The sequence below is a fragment of the Mus pahari genome, chromosome 1, assembly GCF_900095145.1.
Source record: "Mus pahari chromosome 1, PAHARI_EIJ_v1.1, whole genome shotgun sequence".
Lineage (NCBI taxonomy): Eukaryota > Metazoa > Chordata > Mammalia > Rodentia > Muridae > Mus > Mus pahari.
Window position 1 is genome coordinate 53,121,018 of NC_034590.1, and position 14,307 is coordinate 53,135,324.

Here is a 14,307-nt window from a genome sequence, read left to right on the forward strand (position 1 = left end):
AGTTGATATATTTATTGATTTATTTTTTACATATTGAGACCTTGACTCACAAAAGCTTCTCAACGTTGTTCTCGCTTATGTAAGGGGCCCCCAGGACCAATTTTTTTTTTTAAGATTTATTATTTATTTTATGTATCTGAGTACACTGTAGCTGTACAGATGGTTGTGAACCTTCATGTGGTTGTTGGGAATTGAATTTTTAGGACCTCTGCTCGCTCTGATCAACCCCACTTGCTCTGGTCGGTCCCGCTCACTCTGCCCCTGCTTGCTCCGGCCCAAAGGTTTATTTATTATTATACATAAGTATACTATAACTGTCTTCAGATGTGCCAGAAGAGGCGTCAGATCTCATTATGAGTGGTTGTGACCCACCCTGTGGTTGCTGGGATTTGAACTCGGGCCCTTCAGAAGAGTGCTCTTACCCGCTGAGCCATCTCTCCAGCCCCCCAGGCAGTTGATCATTGAGAGCAATCATTTAATATGAGGCCTGTGAGCAAGTTTGCTCATTTTAATAAAAAGCTTTTAGTAGTTTTTTATTAGCGAATGAATTGACTAATGAACTAACACAGTGGTGGACTGCCTTAAGGTAAGGAGCTAGTTGCCTGTTATTCTCTAGCTGTCAAGTTACAATAGCCATCAGTGTGATCAGGCTGGAAAAAGGATAAATTGTAACGTGATGGCCTATGTATTGATTAAAATGACAGAGACTAGTCCATATTTTATTACCTAGACAGTTACCCCAGGCTCTTGTGTGTCTATGACACCAAGGGCATTCTTTGGCCATCAGGCCCAGAAGACAAAGAGGCTTTTTCCTGTGGTGGAGGAACACGGGAGAGATTGGCAGCACCTTGTCTAAAGCTGCGTGTGAAAGGAAAGTCAGTTCTCCAGTTGTCCTCTGTATGTCCTCAGTTCAGACGGTGCCCTGGCAGTGGCTGAGGCTTTAGGATAGTTATGTCCAGTGGTTTTCTACCACAATCCCAGTGGTGCCCTTTGTCATTGTGCCCATATCTTCTTGGAGAGCTTGGAGGGTCACTGTTAGGATTTGGGAGTCTCTGTCACGGTAAGTTTAAACACATTAAATGTCATATTCAGCAGATTTGACAGGTTTGAGGGCTAGTCTCTACCTAGCATATCTGAGTTAACAACCGTTGTTTTTAGTTATATGCTCCAAACTATACACTGCAAATATAAACAGGAGACTAAAGCTTTAATCTTATAATTAACTGCATTAGTACTTAGCACGACTTTAAGTATACTTCTGAACATATTAAAGGATTTGATCATCTTCAAGGTTACTATCCCTGTTAGGTTTGAGCCTTATAAATGATAGTTTTGAATTGAACTTCTAGTATTAAAATAAAAATTTTAACCCATAAACATAAACTAGGAACCTTTTTGACCTTGACTGAAGGGACTTGTTATCTGTCCCACTTGTTGGGCTGCCAGGACTTCAAAAGCCGGTGATTCTTAACCTTTTTAATATTGTAAACCTCTAAAAAAATTTTTTAATTAATAAATTTCTTAATTTTTAGTCCTGGTATTATTACCATAATTTGCAGAGCAATGTATTTGATGTAATGCAGAGAAAAAGGCAAAGCTGTAACAGATTAAAAAAAAAAACCCTTGGGAATGTGTAGCTAATTGACATCATGTTGCATTACTCATGAGCTATTTTTTTTAAATGAACAGCCTATGTTATGATCTCCATTGTTCCCATCATCAGATCTATAGACGCTGGGATAGGGGCTGCCTGGTGTCATCATGGTTGTCCCCTCCATGGGTCCATCAATTGATAGCTGTTGTCCACTGCATTTTCTAAACTCATCATAGTTTCCATCATCATTTGTTAAAATGTCTTTCTTCATTGCAGCTATCATATACTAATAAAGACATTATAATCAATATAATTCAAAATGTTCCATAGCTTATATATTTAAATAATTTTTTTCTTTTTCTTTTTTTGGTTTTTTTCGAGACAGGGTTTCTCTGTGTAGCCCTGGTTATCCTGGAACTCACTCTGTAGACCAGGCTGGCCTCGAACTCAGAAATCCACCTGCCTCTGCCTCCCGAGTGCTGGGATTAAAGGCGTGCGCCACCACGCCCGGCTTAAATAAGTTTTGAACAATGTTTTTCTAATATTAAAAATAAAGTATGCCTTTTAAGAGTGATGTCATAAAGCATAACCATAACTTTTAGAAGATAAAATCAATCTTTTTAAATTTGAACATTCTAGTATCTCTAAAGTCAATACTAAATCCATTTCGCTGCCAGTAAGAAAAGTTCTTCTAATCATATGCCCCAGTACAGGGGAATGCCAGGGCCAGGAAGTGGGAGTAGGTGGGGGGAGGGTATAGGGGGCTTTGGGGATAGCATTTGAAATGTAAATGAAGTAAATATCTAATAAAAATAAATAAATCCATTCCACTACCAAAAAAAAATCTAGTTCAACATTAAAAGTAAAAAAAAAAAAAAAAAAAAAGAAAAAAGAAAAGTTCTTCTATACAATACATGAAGGCACAGCTTTATCACCTCATTAAAGAAACATGTTTTAAATCCTGTCTTTTATAAGTCTGATATTTTAGGACAGGAATTGCATAAAAATATTACCCCAATTTAAAAGTATCTTTAGAGATCTGTTGCCCTGAATTGGCTCGTGCCCTGTGTTGTTGCACACAATGGCTTGGACCCTGGGGTACTTGTTTTTAATCCAACTTTTTGTTACCAATGTTACAGATTTTTAACCATACATCATAAATTATAAACAAATATTTTATAACTAAGACATGTAAAACATTACATTTAAGACCAGTCAGAAATAAAGATGGGGTGGCCGTATACCCATATACATTTAGAATAGACAGACCAAAATGTTCTTACTTTCTTTAGATGTAATTTCAGGGGAGCACTTTGCCACCTGCTGAATCCAGTTCTCATGGACACAGATTTGTAGGACTGAACATCAGCTTCCTGACCAGAGAGGCAGAGAAGTTGCTGGCCCCTCTAAGAGCTGCTCATACCGACCAAGCAGCCACTGCTGGGGCTTCTCCTGCAATGCTGGGCTCCCTGCTGCAGGCGCAGGGCCTCAAAGGCAGCCACAGGTGTTTTCTTTTTTGTGTGTGTGGTTTTTCTTTTCTTTTTTTTTTTTTTTTAAAGATTTATTTATTTATTATATGTAAGTACACTATAGCTGTCTACAGACTCCAGAAGAGGGAGTCAGATCTTGTTACAGATGGTTGTGAGCCACCATGTGGTTGCTGGGATTTGAACTCCAGACCTTTGGAAGAATAGTCGGGTACTCTTACCCACTGAGCCATCTCACCAGCCCGTGTGTGTGGTTTTTCAAGACAGGGTTTCTCTGTATAGTCCTGGCTGTCCTGGAACTCACTCTGAAGACCAGGCTGGCCTGGAACTCAGAAATCTGCCTGCCTCTGCCTCCGGAGTGCTGGGATTAAAGGCGTGCGCCACCACGCCCAGCTCCACTGGTTTTGATAACAGTTTTTGTTGTCCCAATTCAGGTTGTTCTTTTTTTCTTTTCTTTTCTTTTCTTTTCTTTTCTTTTCTTTTCTTTTCTTTTCTTTTCTTTTCTTTTCTTTTTTTTTTTTTTGAGACAGGGTTTCTCTGTGTAGCCCTGGCTGTCCTGGAACTCACTCTGTAGACCAGGCAGTCTGCCTCCTGAGTGCTGGGATTAAAGGCGTGCGCCACCATGCCCGCCTTTTTTCCTTTTCTAAGAATCCTTGAAATGAGTTAAATTAAGTCAAAAGGTAAATGGCCAGCAGATGAAGTTTTAATTATTTTTTCCTATGAATATGAAACAAAGAGCAACAATCAGGCAACAAAACAAAACTACCGACATAAACTGTCAGACATGGACAGAGCAACATGCCAAGGACAATCAATAGAGTTGGGGGATGGGGGCCCAGATGTCTCCCCAAAGGAACTCAGATGTCTGATAGTGAATGAGTTAAAGACAGAAGAGAGGAAGAAAAACAAAAAACAAAAAACCAAAGCTGAGGTGGAAGACAGAAAACAAACAAAATCGAGTTTCAAAGACAGATACAGCGCTGTGCGGGCTCTGGGGCCAGAGTCCTGACCAACTCCAAGTGCAAAGGGGGATTATACTCCAACCCTTAGCAAGAGGAGTCTGAATGTCCCTGTCCTCAGGCCCAGGGAAACACCGTGTCCAGGTTGTACACTCTTGAGTCTTTCCAAAAGGTACCATCAACAAAACCAAAGAAAAATAATTGTGCAGGTTAAAAGAAAAAACAAAAACAAAACAAAAAAAAACTTACCTCCCTATGGAGGGCCCAGCTGGTGTGGGGGCGCTTACTGTCAGTAACTGAGGGGTGCTTGAGGGTGGGAGTCCTGGCCAATCCACCAAATGCTAAAACTCAGGAATTGCCACCCAAACCGTACGAACACTGATCTCAGTTAAGCAAGAGTAGTTTATTGAATGCATACCCCAAGGCTGTGTTCAGGACCCCAGAAAGGACTCATGTGCCGAATTGTGGTACCAGTCTGTTTTCAGAGCAGGCTTGTAAAGGAGAAACCCCACAAACACATAATGAGTTCATATGCTGGTGCAGGAAGTGTCGCCCAGTGGTCATCTCTGACTCAAGTCATTTTAGACATGACAGTTCACGTTGACCTGGAACTTGATGGGTCATGTAAAACTTTGTGAACTTTCGTAAGATGAACAGACTTGACACAGGACGTAACAGGGGATGTGTTCAGCTGACCCTGCTCTGAGACAAGCTATTTTTCTGTGTCAATGACTGGCAGGCGTTTTATAGAACAAAATGGCTACAGCTATGTTGGTGGGAGGGGGCAGACCTTAAAATGCACCACCACACCTGCTATATTGTATCTAGATTCTGCAGCTGAGGAAAAAAATCGTGCCATATGTATCTTCTATTTTTAGAATATTTTCCACATTAAAGATTTTATTCAATTGTTGGCCATACTTATGGTAAAATTAAAACTTTTCTTCTCAAATTGGTCTCAATCACTGATTTAAAAAAAATTTTCTCCTGCTGCTTCTCAGACTCAGAGCCAGCACCAGTGGTGTGGGTTGAGGGTCCTCTTGTACTCATCTGTGAGGTCTCCTGGTCTGGGCTCCACAGGGCTTCACAGCCGTAACACCCATGCTAGCCCCTGCTCTCCCGATACCTGCTTCCATGTTCTCTGACTTGCTCACCTCTTTATTCTTCCAGATGAACTTTAGAATCACTTTGGCAGCTTTTAAACAAACAAAAACTCCCTGGAATTTTGATTGGGATTGTGTAATTAGAGATTACTGGGGGACAATTGTCGTCTTACAATTTTGAGCCTTCTCACCCAAGATCATGGTAGGTCTCTCCACCCGTCTGTCTCTTTCCCAAGCCCCTCCAGTTCATGACTCTCATGCAGGGCCTCAGCATTTGGTTTAATCCTGGTTTACAAAGCCTTTGTAGCTCTTTTCAGTTGTGAACACTTTATACATGTAGGGGAAACTTTTATTTTTAAAAATTAATCTGGAAGGATGTTTTCCTTTGAGACTCAGGTTTGAGAAAGAGATAGAAAACTTATTCTGAGTGCTTTTGCAGGGTTTGGGATTGTTACAAGCATGTGTTTTTGAAAATCAATATGTAATCAAGAGTAAAGATTGGTGAGACAGTGTGCTGTGTTGGGGCATTAGGTAGTAGATGTAAAGAACCCTTCTCTCTCTCTCTCTCTCTCTCTCTCTCTCTCTCTCACACACACACACACACACACACACACACACACACACACACACACACACCGTGAATCAGACAGAACAGATCACTGGGGCATTCTGAGAATGTCTGAGCTAGTGAATACTATGTGGCCATTAAAATGCTGTTTCTAGCACATGGAACATGTTTTGAGAGAAACATTGTTACTTTGTGCAGCTATGTAATAAATGTGTGTATGTAAATATTATTTTCCCCTACATGGTGTAATTAGCAGCTTTTCTTTACATTTAAAGGCAGTTTTTGAATTATTTCTTTAAGTAAACATGCCTAAGAAAATCATGACTCTCTCTAGAGAAGCAGGCTGAAGTGATCTACTACGACCCGTGTGAGAGTCCTGAGGAGCTAAAGAGTCTAGCTCCTGACCTGGAACTACACCTTGGTGACAACAGAGAGCTGAGAGCTCTCAACCAGCAGTGCCAGCGGCTGGAGGCTCAGCGGGGCCGCATCTGCTCCAGGAGAGCCCTCCTCAGGAACAGAAAGGTACCAAGCGAGCCGCCTCCTTTTGCCTCGCCTTTCATTTTTAATACAAGGTTAAGGGGGTTCCTCACATAGTGATTAATGTTCTTTATGATCTCAATGGCTAGAGCTAAATGTTTTATTAAAATGCTAAAGAGTAGGGGCCATGAGATTTTTCATCACATAAAGTGCACGTGGTGCAAGCCTGATAGCCTCATTTTAGTCTCCAAAGCCATGATGGGAGAAGTCTTCCTCAGACCACACATGCTTAATAGAGAAGTGTGCCCACAGACTCTTCATAGAGAAGTGTGCCCACAGACTCTTCATAGAGAAGTGTGCCCACAGACTGTTCATAGAGAAGTGTGACCACAGACTCTTCATAGAGAGTGTGCCCACAGACCCTTCATAGAGAAGTGTGCCCACACATACTTAATAGATAAAAATAAACAAGAAGGGCTTTTGAATGTTAGCATTCTTACTGCGTCCTCCCGTCCCCAAATATGAAGCATTATAGTGAGTGGTTAGCATAGAGAAGTACAGTGTTTAACAATCTTCCCAACTGTTTCTAGGTGGCCTATGGTTTTGTAGATGTGTTTGGAAATATAATTAGTATTTATAATATAAAGACATGGGTTTACACAATCACCTTAGAATGGCTTGAGATGCCCTGAGATGGCTGCAGTGTAAAGGTACCAGCTGCTGACCTGAGTTCCGGCCCCAGGACCCGTGTGATAGAAGGAGACAACTGACTTCAGCAGGTTGTCCTCTGACCTCCCCCTGCGTGCTGTGGCACGTGTGCGTGCTCCCCCACCAACATAACTAAGTGTAATAAAAAAGAAGGTCGAGATATTTCATCTCAACACACTCCATTGGGAACAAATGGCCCTTGTCAAAAGACTGTGGAGGAGAACTTCTCGTTGGCCCTCACTGGAACTGACCACCTTACATATTAGCCACAGTGCAATGCTTCCAACTCTACTCCAGCCCGTGTCTTACTAATAGCCCATGTATGTGACTGAAATTCTCCCACCAGGATCACTGCCGAGAAAATCATCAGCTCAGACTGCAGCAGGCCAAACAAAGTCTGAGACACCTTCACCGGCACCACAGTATTCAAATGGTGAGCACCTGAGGACAATTCGTAGTTGTAGTGTGACAGTGGGCTAGCTTGTGGAAACTACACAGCTGGGACAGGTGAGGGTGGGTCTCCTTTCCTTGTGAATACATACATAAGTGGAAGGATGTGTTTGTTTACATATAGAAGAGAGACAAAATAAAAGAAGAGGAACAAAAGAAAAAAGAATGGATAGACCATGAACGCCAGAAAACCCTTGAGCGGCTAAGAGCATATAAGGAGGTAAGTTCTAGAGCTATCACTCACCACATTTATCTGGGGAGATACATGAGGCTCACCCACCCTAGAAAGAGTGTAACAGATTATGAACACATAGCACAGAGTTTTAAAAATGCTAGTATTGCTGGGGAGCATCAGTTGGGAACATCACACTTTAAAAGCTACAATATGAAGCACTGCTGCTGCCTCTTCTGTGACTGAGGCAGGGTCTGGAGATGCGGCCCAGTAGTTAAACCATTCCGTTGCTGGGAAGAGATACCACGACCAAGGCTACTTATAAAAGAAAGCATTTGTGGGGCTTGCGTACAGTTTTGGGGTTAGTTCATTATTACCGTGCGGGAGCATGGCGGCGGCAGGCAGGCATAGCACTGAGCAGGAGCTGAGTGCTTACATTTGATCCACAAACAGCAGCCAGAGAGATGAGACTGAGTCTGACTGGGGCTTTTTGAAACCTCAAAGCCCACCCCCAGTGATGTACTTCCTCCAATAAGACCACACCTAACCCTTCCTAAACAGCCCCTTAACGGGGGACAAAGCATTCAGATGTGAGCACATGGCAGCCTTGCTCATTCAAAATGGGCAGCCCAGGACTCAGTCCTCCTGGGTCAGCCTCAACTGCTGTCTGAGTGTGTGCCACCATGCCTGGTTACAGCTGCTGTCTGAGTGTGTGCCACCACACTGCTATTGACGACATTGAAACCTACTTGGTTGGATTCCTGCTCTCCTTTCTGCATGGCACTTAGCTGCTGTTGGTAGCTGGCTTCTCTTTACTTTGATTTTTCATGTGTGTGTTTAAGCACATGTCTGGGGGGCAGAGGACAGCCTCGGGTGTCCTTCAGAAGCTTTCCGACTTGTTTTTTTGAGACAAGGGCTCATCAGCTAGAACTGGGTTTGGCTCTTCCCCAGTTCTGGGGTCACAGGCACCTGCCACCAACCTGGCTTTCCATGTGCGTCCTGGGGGTTGGAGAGGGCTCTTTGCACAGGTACTCGGAGTGGCCCACCTAGCTTCCTTTTTCTTTGTAATCTCTAAAATGTCACCGAGGAGGACATTGGCCTGTAAGTACAACCACAGTGCCCTGCTGGGATGATGGTTTCTCTTGCCCTCTCTCCAATACGTTACGATGAACATTTTCATCTAAGCGTCCCCTTTCATCTTCATTTGTTACACAGGAACTACTGTATGGCCACTTGGTCAAAGCAGTAGGCTCTGAGCTTTGGCAGGTTTAGACTAGTCCCCCCCCCCCCAAATCAAATATAAATGTGGGCTTTTGCTTTGTTTTTTGTTTTGTTTTGTTTTTTTTTGTTTTTTTTGAGACAGGGTTTCTCTGTATAGCCCTGGCTGTCCTGGAGCTCACTCTGTAGACCAGGCTGGCCTCGAACTAAGAAATTCACCTGCCTCTGCTTCCCGAGTGCTGGGATTAAAGGCTTGTGCCACCACGCCCGGCTGAGTTTTTGTTTTTTAAAGACAGTGCTTCACTCGGTTCCAAGGTGCTCAGGGCAGCACTCTGCTGCTCCCTGGGCAGTGAGTGGGCCTTGCAGTTGTGAAGCAGGCTCAGGAGCATGGGCCTCCGTGGGTGGCCGGGAGGTGCCCGTGGGTGAGCACGCCGTGCTCAGAGCAGTGCTGGTTTATAGATTTGTTGGCAGAGTTGTACCAACTGACAGCCTGCATTGTGGCCAATCTCTCACTAGCTTTTCATCCTTAGAAGTGCCCAGCTCATCAGTCCGCACTGAAAACTACTTGTTCAGAGTCCATGGTGTCCAGCCTGTCAGGTGGGCACTCTCAGAAGAGGTTCTCAAAGACTCATCACAAGACAGCTCATCCTGCCTCCAGCAAAACCGGAAGTGCTGCTCCCTTACCTGAAGCCAATGTGAAACCTGCTGAGCATCGAGACCCCTGTGGCAGTATCCCTGTCCAGGTTTTTGATCCTGTTAGTGGTCAGACACTCTCCCTATACAGTGAAGATCTGTCACTATCACCACAGCCACCGCCCCCTCCTCTTCTTCCTCCACCCCCTCCCCCTCCCCCGCCTCCTCCTCTCCCTGCTCTGTCCTCTTTTCAAGGTACCACTCATCAGAATTTAGGGCTCAGGACTTTGGCAATAGAGGAACAGCCACTCCCCCAAGCGTGTGACTTGTCTGCTGGGAGACCATGTGATTGCCAGGAGGGTTTCCAGCGTCCAGGTAATCCACTGCAGTTCTGCTCACTCTCTGGGTTCTTAAGCTGTTGAAGAAATCTCAGTTTCAGTTTAGAATCTTCAGAATTTCCCAGTCTCAGAGTATGCCCCCATTTGTTGTCTCGTTAGTAATCTCCTATTGCAATTAGTATAGGCAAGACTGAGTTTGAAAAATGCTAAGTCAGCCTGAAACCACGTCTCTGCATTTGCTGACCATGTGGTACAACCCTGAAGCTGGTAAAGACCCGCTTCCCTGGACTTCAGCATGGATGAGAGTTCTCCCAGTGTTTCTCAGCACAGCTGTGACTGGTGCTGTCACCTCCCAGGCATTCTCAGAACTGAGTGTTGAAGTTAATCGAGGATATCAGAGAAGTGGGCCGGCCACCTTTTGTTTTCACTCTGAATACACTCATGTATTTGTTTAGCAAGGGCCACAGTTCTCATGCATAATTCCAATTATGGCTTTAGACATTGACTTTTGGGGGAAACTATCTTGAACCTGCCAAGACTCAATGCCTACTGCTTTGGAGAGGATTGTCTTGGATAAACCCTGGCAAGTTGCTGAGTGCTCCACCTAGATCCCAGTTACAGGGCTAGGGCTGATGTGAAGCCCGTGGAACAGCTCCAGGCTGGTTTGGGTTCATTGAGCCCTCTGCTTATTCTGAGTTTGGGGGGCTTCAGTGTATCCAGAACAAGGTGTGAAGGAAAATTCCTACAGGCTCAGGTGGCAAGCAGTCCATCTGTAGGGTGTGAATGACGAGTGGTCTTTTGTCTGCCCAGATCAGAGTTTGGATATGGGCAGGTCTTGGTGTGGAGTGTACTCAGCGTAGCTTGGATACACACACAGTTTTGGGGGCTCTGTGATACTGGAGAGTAAGAAAGTGTGAATTAGAACTCTGGATTGTGAGCCAGGCGTGGTGGCACATGCCTTTAATCCCAGCACTTGGGAGACAGAGGCAGGTAGATTTCTGAGTTCGAGGCCAGGCTGGTCTACAAAGTGAGTTCCAGGACAGCCAGGGCTATACAGAGAAACCCTGTCTCAAAAAACCAAAAAAAAAAAAAAAGAACTCTGGATTGTGGGGTTTGCCTGATCAGTTCTCCAAGGGGATTAGGTGAGCTCTCCAGTCCAGAACGGAATACACATTGTTAGCCATAGCCAGTTCTTCAGTCCCTAGCTAGAAATGAATGTTAATCCTAAATGCTCACCTGGCAGATGTCAAAGTTAGTAGCTTTATTCATGCCCCTGTGTCTGGCAGGTGAGGAAAGGTTTCACCCCCATCATGGTCTCAGGGTGCCAGAGTTTTTGAAAAAATAGCTTCTCCCCAGTGTCTTGGAACCCTGAGCTAATTTGTGTTTTGACAGTATTTCACACCTTCAAAAATAGAGCCCTTAGGCACCTCAGGTAAGGTGGGTGGCATTAGACACTGCAGGAAATGTGCTGGTGCCTCACTGAGACGCAGATAAAGTGGATGACTTTAAGCCTTCCTGTGTATAGAAACCTGCTCAGCTGAGCTCACAAGTGAGGCATCACTGACTAATCGCCAAGACTGAAGTAGAGGAATGTGGGATGAATGTTCAAGATATTTCTTAGTGGGAAAGAAAACGGAGGAGATAGAATTTAGACTTAGTCTTGCCCTGTGGGTCAGATTGTTCCAGCACAGGCTTCCTTAACTCTTTAGGGTGTCTTAAATCCTGTGAGCAGAAAATGGGTATGGCTGTGGTCTGTAACTTACAGTGGGTTTGAAGAAGTAGGCGGTAAGTAGGATTAAACCCTCAGCTGTCTAGTTGTCCTGACTGAAATGGGGAGTGTGTGCTGAGAGCTGATCTGTGCACTGTCAGGACTTCACTGCAGCATCCATGTTTGCTAGATCACTGCATGAACTGGTGTGTTTTCTGGAAGCCCAGATCTGCCTCATACTTGCTCTCTAATTTCAGGCTCTATGGATGAAGTGCTGGCCTCTCTCCGGCAGGGCAGGGCCTCTCTCCGGAAAGTAGAAACGCCCACCTTGCCCCCTCCCCGCACCTCAGTCAATGAACAAGTTCTGGCTGCCATCAGACAGGGGGTTCGGCTGAAAAAAGTCCACATGGGCCCAGGTGTGGATCCCAGCAAGAAGAGCGCCAGCGACCTGGAGAGGAGCATCAGAGAAGCCCTGGAGAGAATCAAGAAAGTGTCTGCTGACTCAGAGGACGACAATGATGAGCAGAGCCCCGTTGAGTGGGATCACTAGTCTGGCTCTCCAGCTGACAGAGGCAGGCAGGCCCACAACCCTAGGTCAGCGAGGCCCTGAGAAGCTGCAACATGGGGAGGACAGTGTAGGTGCACTGACTGCCACACAACACCTACTGCTGGGTAGGCTGGACATGGGCACAGGACTTTGTCCACTCCAGGGTCACTGTCTGACCCTGCAGGGACAGACCTGAGGTACACATTAGACAGCATGCTTCCATGAGTATGAACACTGGTTCCTCAGACTTCAAGCTTGAATGTGAACATGATTTTAGCAATAATCGGAATAAATTGTATATATACCAGAATTACCTTAAATATTTAAATTTTATTTTGTGTATTGAACACAGAAACTCATAATAAACAATATTTATAGTGCGTCTGTTATGAGGAAATGGTCTCTGACCCACTGAAAGCAAAGCTCTTCCTGCCTGGGGGGAGTTGAAATGTCCCAGGATTCCAGTTGAGCAAGTGTTGGGGCACTAATGACATGGGTCACCTCAGGAACTGATCTAAGTCAGGAATGGAGAGGGACTGCTACGCAGCAGCCTGGTCACCGTGCACTGCCCCCACCTCCGTTCCTTTAACCACTCACCCTAGTCCTCAATCCTGGATCCCTACCAAACTAAATGAACCCACGGTTCTCCTTTCCAGAGAGCCTCCATTTCTTTTGCATTCCATCTGGCCAGTACCAACCTGGCATGACGGAGAGGTCTGAGGCTTGCAGCAGCTGCGCTTGGGCCTGCCACCTGCCAGGAAGCCCCAGGCTCACACTGCTGAAGGCCCCTCTTTGCCAGCCTGGCTCTGACATCTGGAGTGGGGAGCAGGCAATGGCTCACACTGCCTCTGCACCTGCTCTCTCACAGGTTCAGGGCTGCACTCGGTCACCTCAGGCCTCCTGCTCCTCTGGACTGAATTTGGTTTTTGAAAACACATCCGAATCACAGTTGCACAGGGCACTGCTCATCTTTCAGTTGGTTTCTTGCTCCCATTCTGTATTACAATTTCAGTATCACAAGGTGCCAGGAAGCTACATCAGGTTTGGGTTAACTCTCAGCTTGCTTTTGCGAAAGGCTTTGAGAAGCTTTCAAAAAGTGACACTTGTCACAAACGTTCTCCCAGAGTTCCTGATCTGTTGGTGTTTTAGTACTGCAAACTTCTAGAACCTTCTCTTCCTCATTTCCCTTACCTGCCCTTTAGCCAAGCCTTCAAGTAATCCATCCTCTGACCTCTGGAATTCAGGACCGTGGAGGGCACAGGGTGCCCCCTGAAGCCTGAACTCCCAGTAGTTTCCAAAGCACTGCTGCTTGATACTTAAGGTGAGGGCCAGCCCTGCTGCCTGATCCTGACCCCTGGGCAGCGCCCTGCTCCACTGCAGGTTTGAACCCAGAACCCATACTGCTTGCCTCTGTCCCACATAGTCTTGCTCTGAAGCTTAAGTGACTGGAATTGCTTAGTTGGTAGAGTGCTTGCCTAACACACATGAAGCCCTGAATTCCTAGCATGGCATACAGCCAGGCTTAATGGTGCATACCTATAATTGTAGCACTGTAAGGGTCCAGAGTTCTACACCATCCCCGGCTATGCCATAAGCCCTAGGCAAGCCTAGGACAGGCAAGACCCAGTTCAAAGATAAGTGAATAGGCTAGTGGGGCCGTGCTTCCTACCCAGCTGGTTAGACTGGGAATATGGAGTCAGGTCCTCGGGTGACCATGCACACTGGCAGCATCCTCCATCCAGACCATACAGGTAACCTCCCATAAGCCCCTTTGCCTTTTAATAGTCACAGGTAGAAGACATTGCCAGGCAGTGGGCTGATGACCCAGAGAGCAGCGGCTGAGACCATTCTAACAGGCTCTGACATCTGAGTACTTACGGATGGCTCAGGGAGGAAGAGCACCTGTTGTTGCAGGCGACCTGGATTGTGTGGCTCACAACCTGCTGTCAATCTGACTCCGGGGGATCTGACACCCTCTTCTGGCTTCCGTGGCCACTTGTATGCACATGATGCACATATATTCACAGGCACACATACAAACATACCCATTAAGTTTTAACATCAGACCAGGTTAGATGGCTCAATGAATAAAGACACATGCCACCAAGCTTGTCAGCCTGAGCTCATCCCTGGAGCCATGTGTGAGACCAAAGCAGGAAAAAGGTGTTGCAGTTCAGACATTGAAAAAGAAGTTTCTGTGTGTCCTGTGTAGGTTAAGGTTTCTGTAGTTAAAGGAGTAAGTACCTGTGTTAAGTCCTTGCAAGTTAAAGTTCCTATTTGCCACTGAGTTCCTGTTTCTTTTCTTTTCTTTTTTTTTTTTTTTTTTTGGTTTTTTTTGAGTCAGG

At 45.3% G+C, this 14,307-nt stretch overlaps 1 protein-coding gene across 1 annotated transcript in view; it reads left to right on the forward strand.

Annotated features, from left to right (window-relative positions):
- Whamm (WASP homolog associated with actin, golgi membranes and microtubules) overlaps nucleotides 1-12,603 on the forward strand; it is a 33,668-nt gene extending 21,065 nt beyond the window's left edge. The window contains exons 6-10 of the mRNA XM_021210384.2: nucleotides 6,046-6,233; nucleotides 7,243-7,329; nucleotides 7,471-7,566; nucleotides 9,267-9,744; nucleotides 11,673-12,603. Of these exons, the coding sequence (XP_021066043.1) occupies nucleotides 6,046-6,233; nucleotides 7,243-7,329; nucleotides 7,471-7,566; nucleotides 9,267-9,744; nucleotides 11,673-11,965 (1,142 nt within the window). The 3' untranslated portion in view covers nucleotides 11,966-12,603. The remainder of the gene's footprint in view (nucleotides 1-6,045; nucleotides 6,234-7,242; nucleotides 7,330-7,470; nucleotides 7,567-9,266; nucleotides 9,745-11,672) is intronic.
- The last annotated feature ends 1,704 nt before the right edge of the window (nucleotides 12,604-14,307 follow it).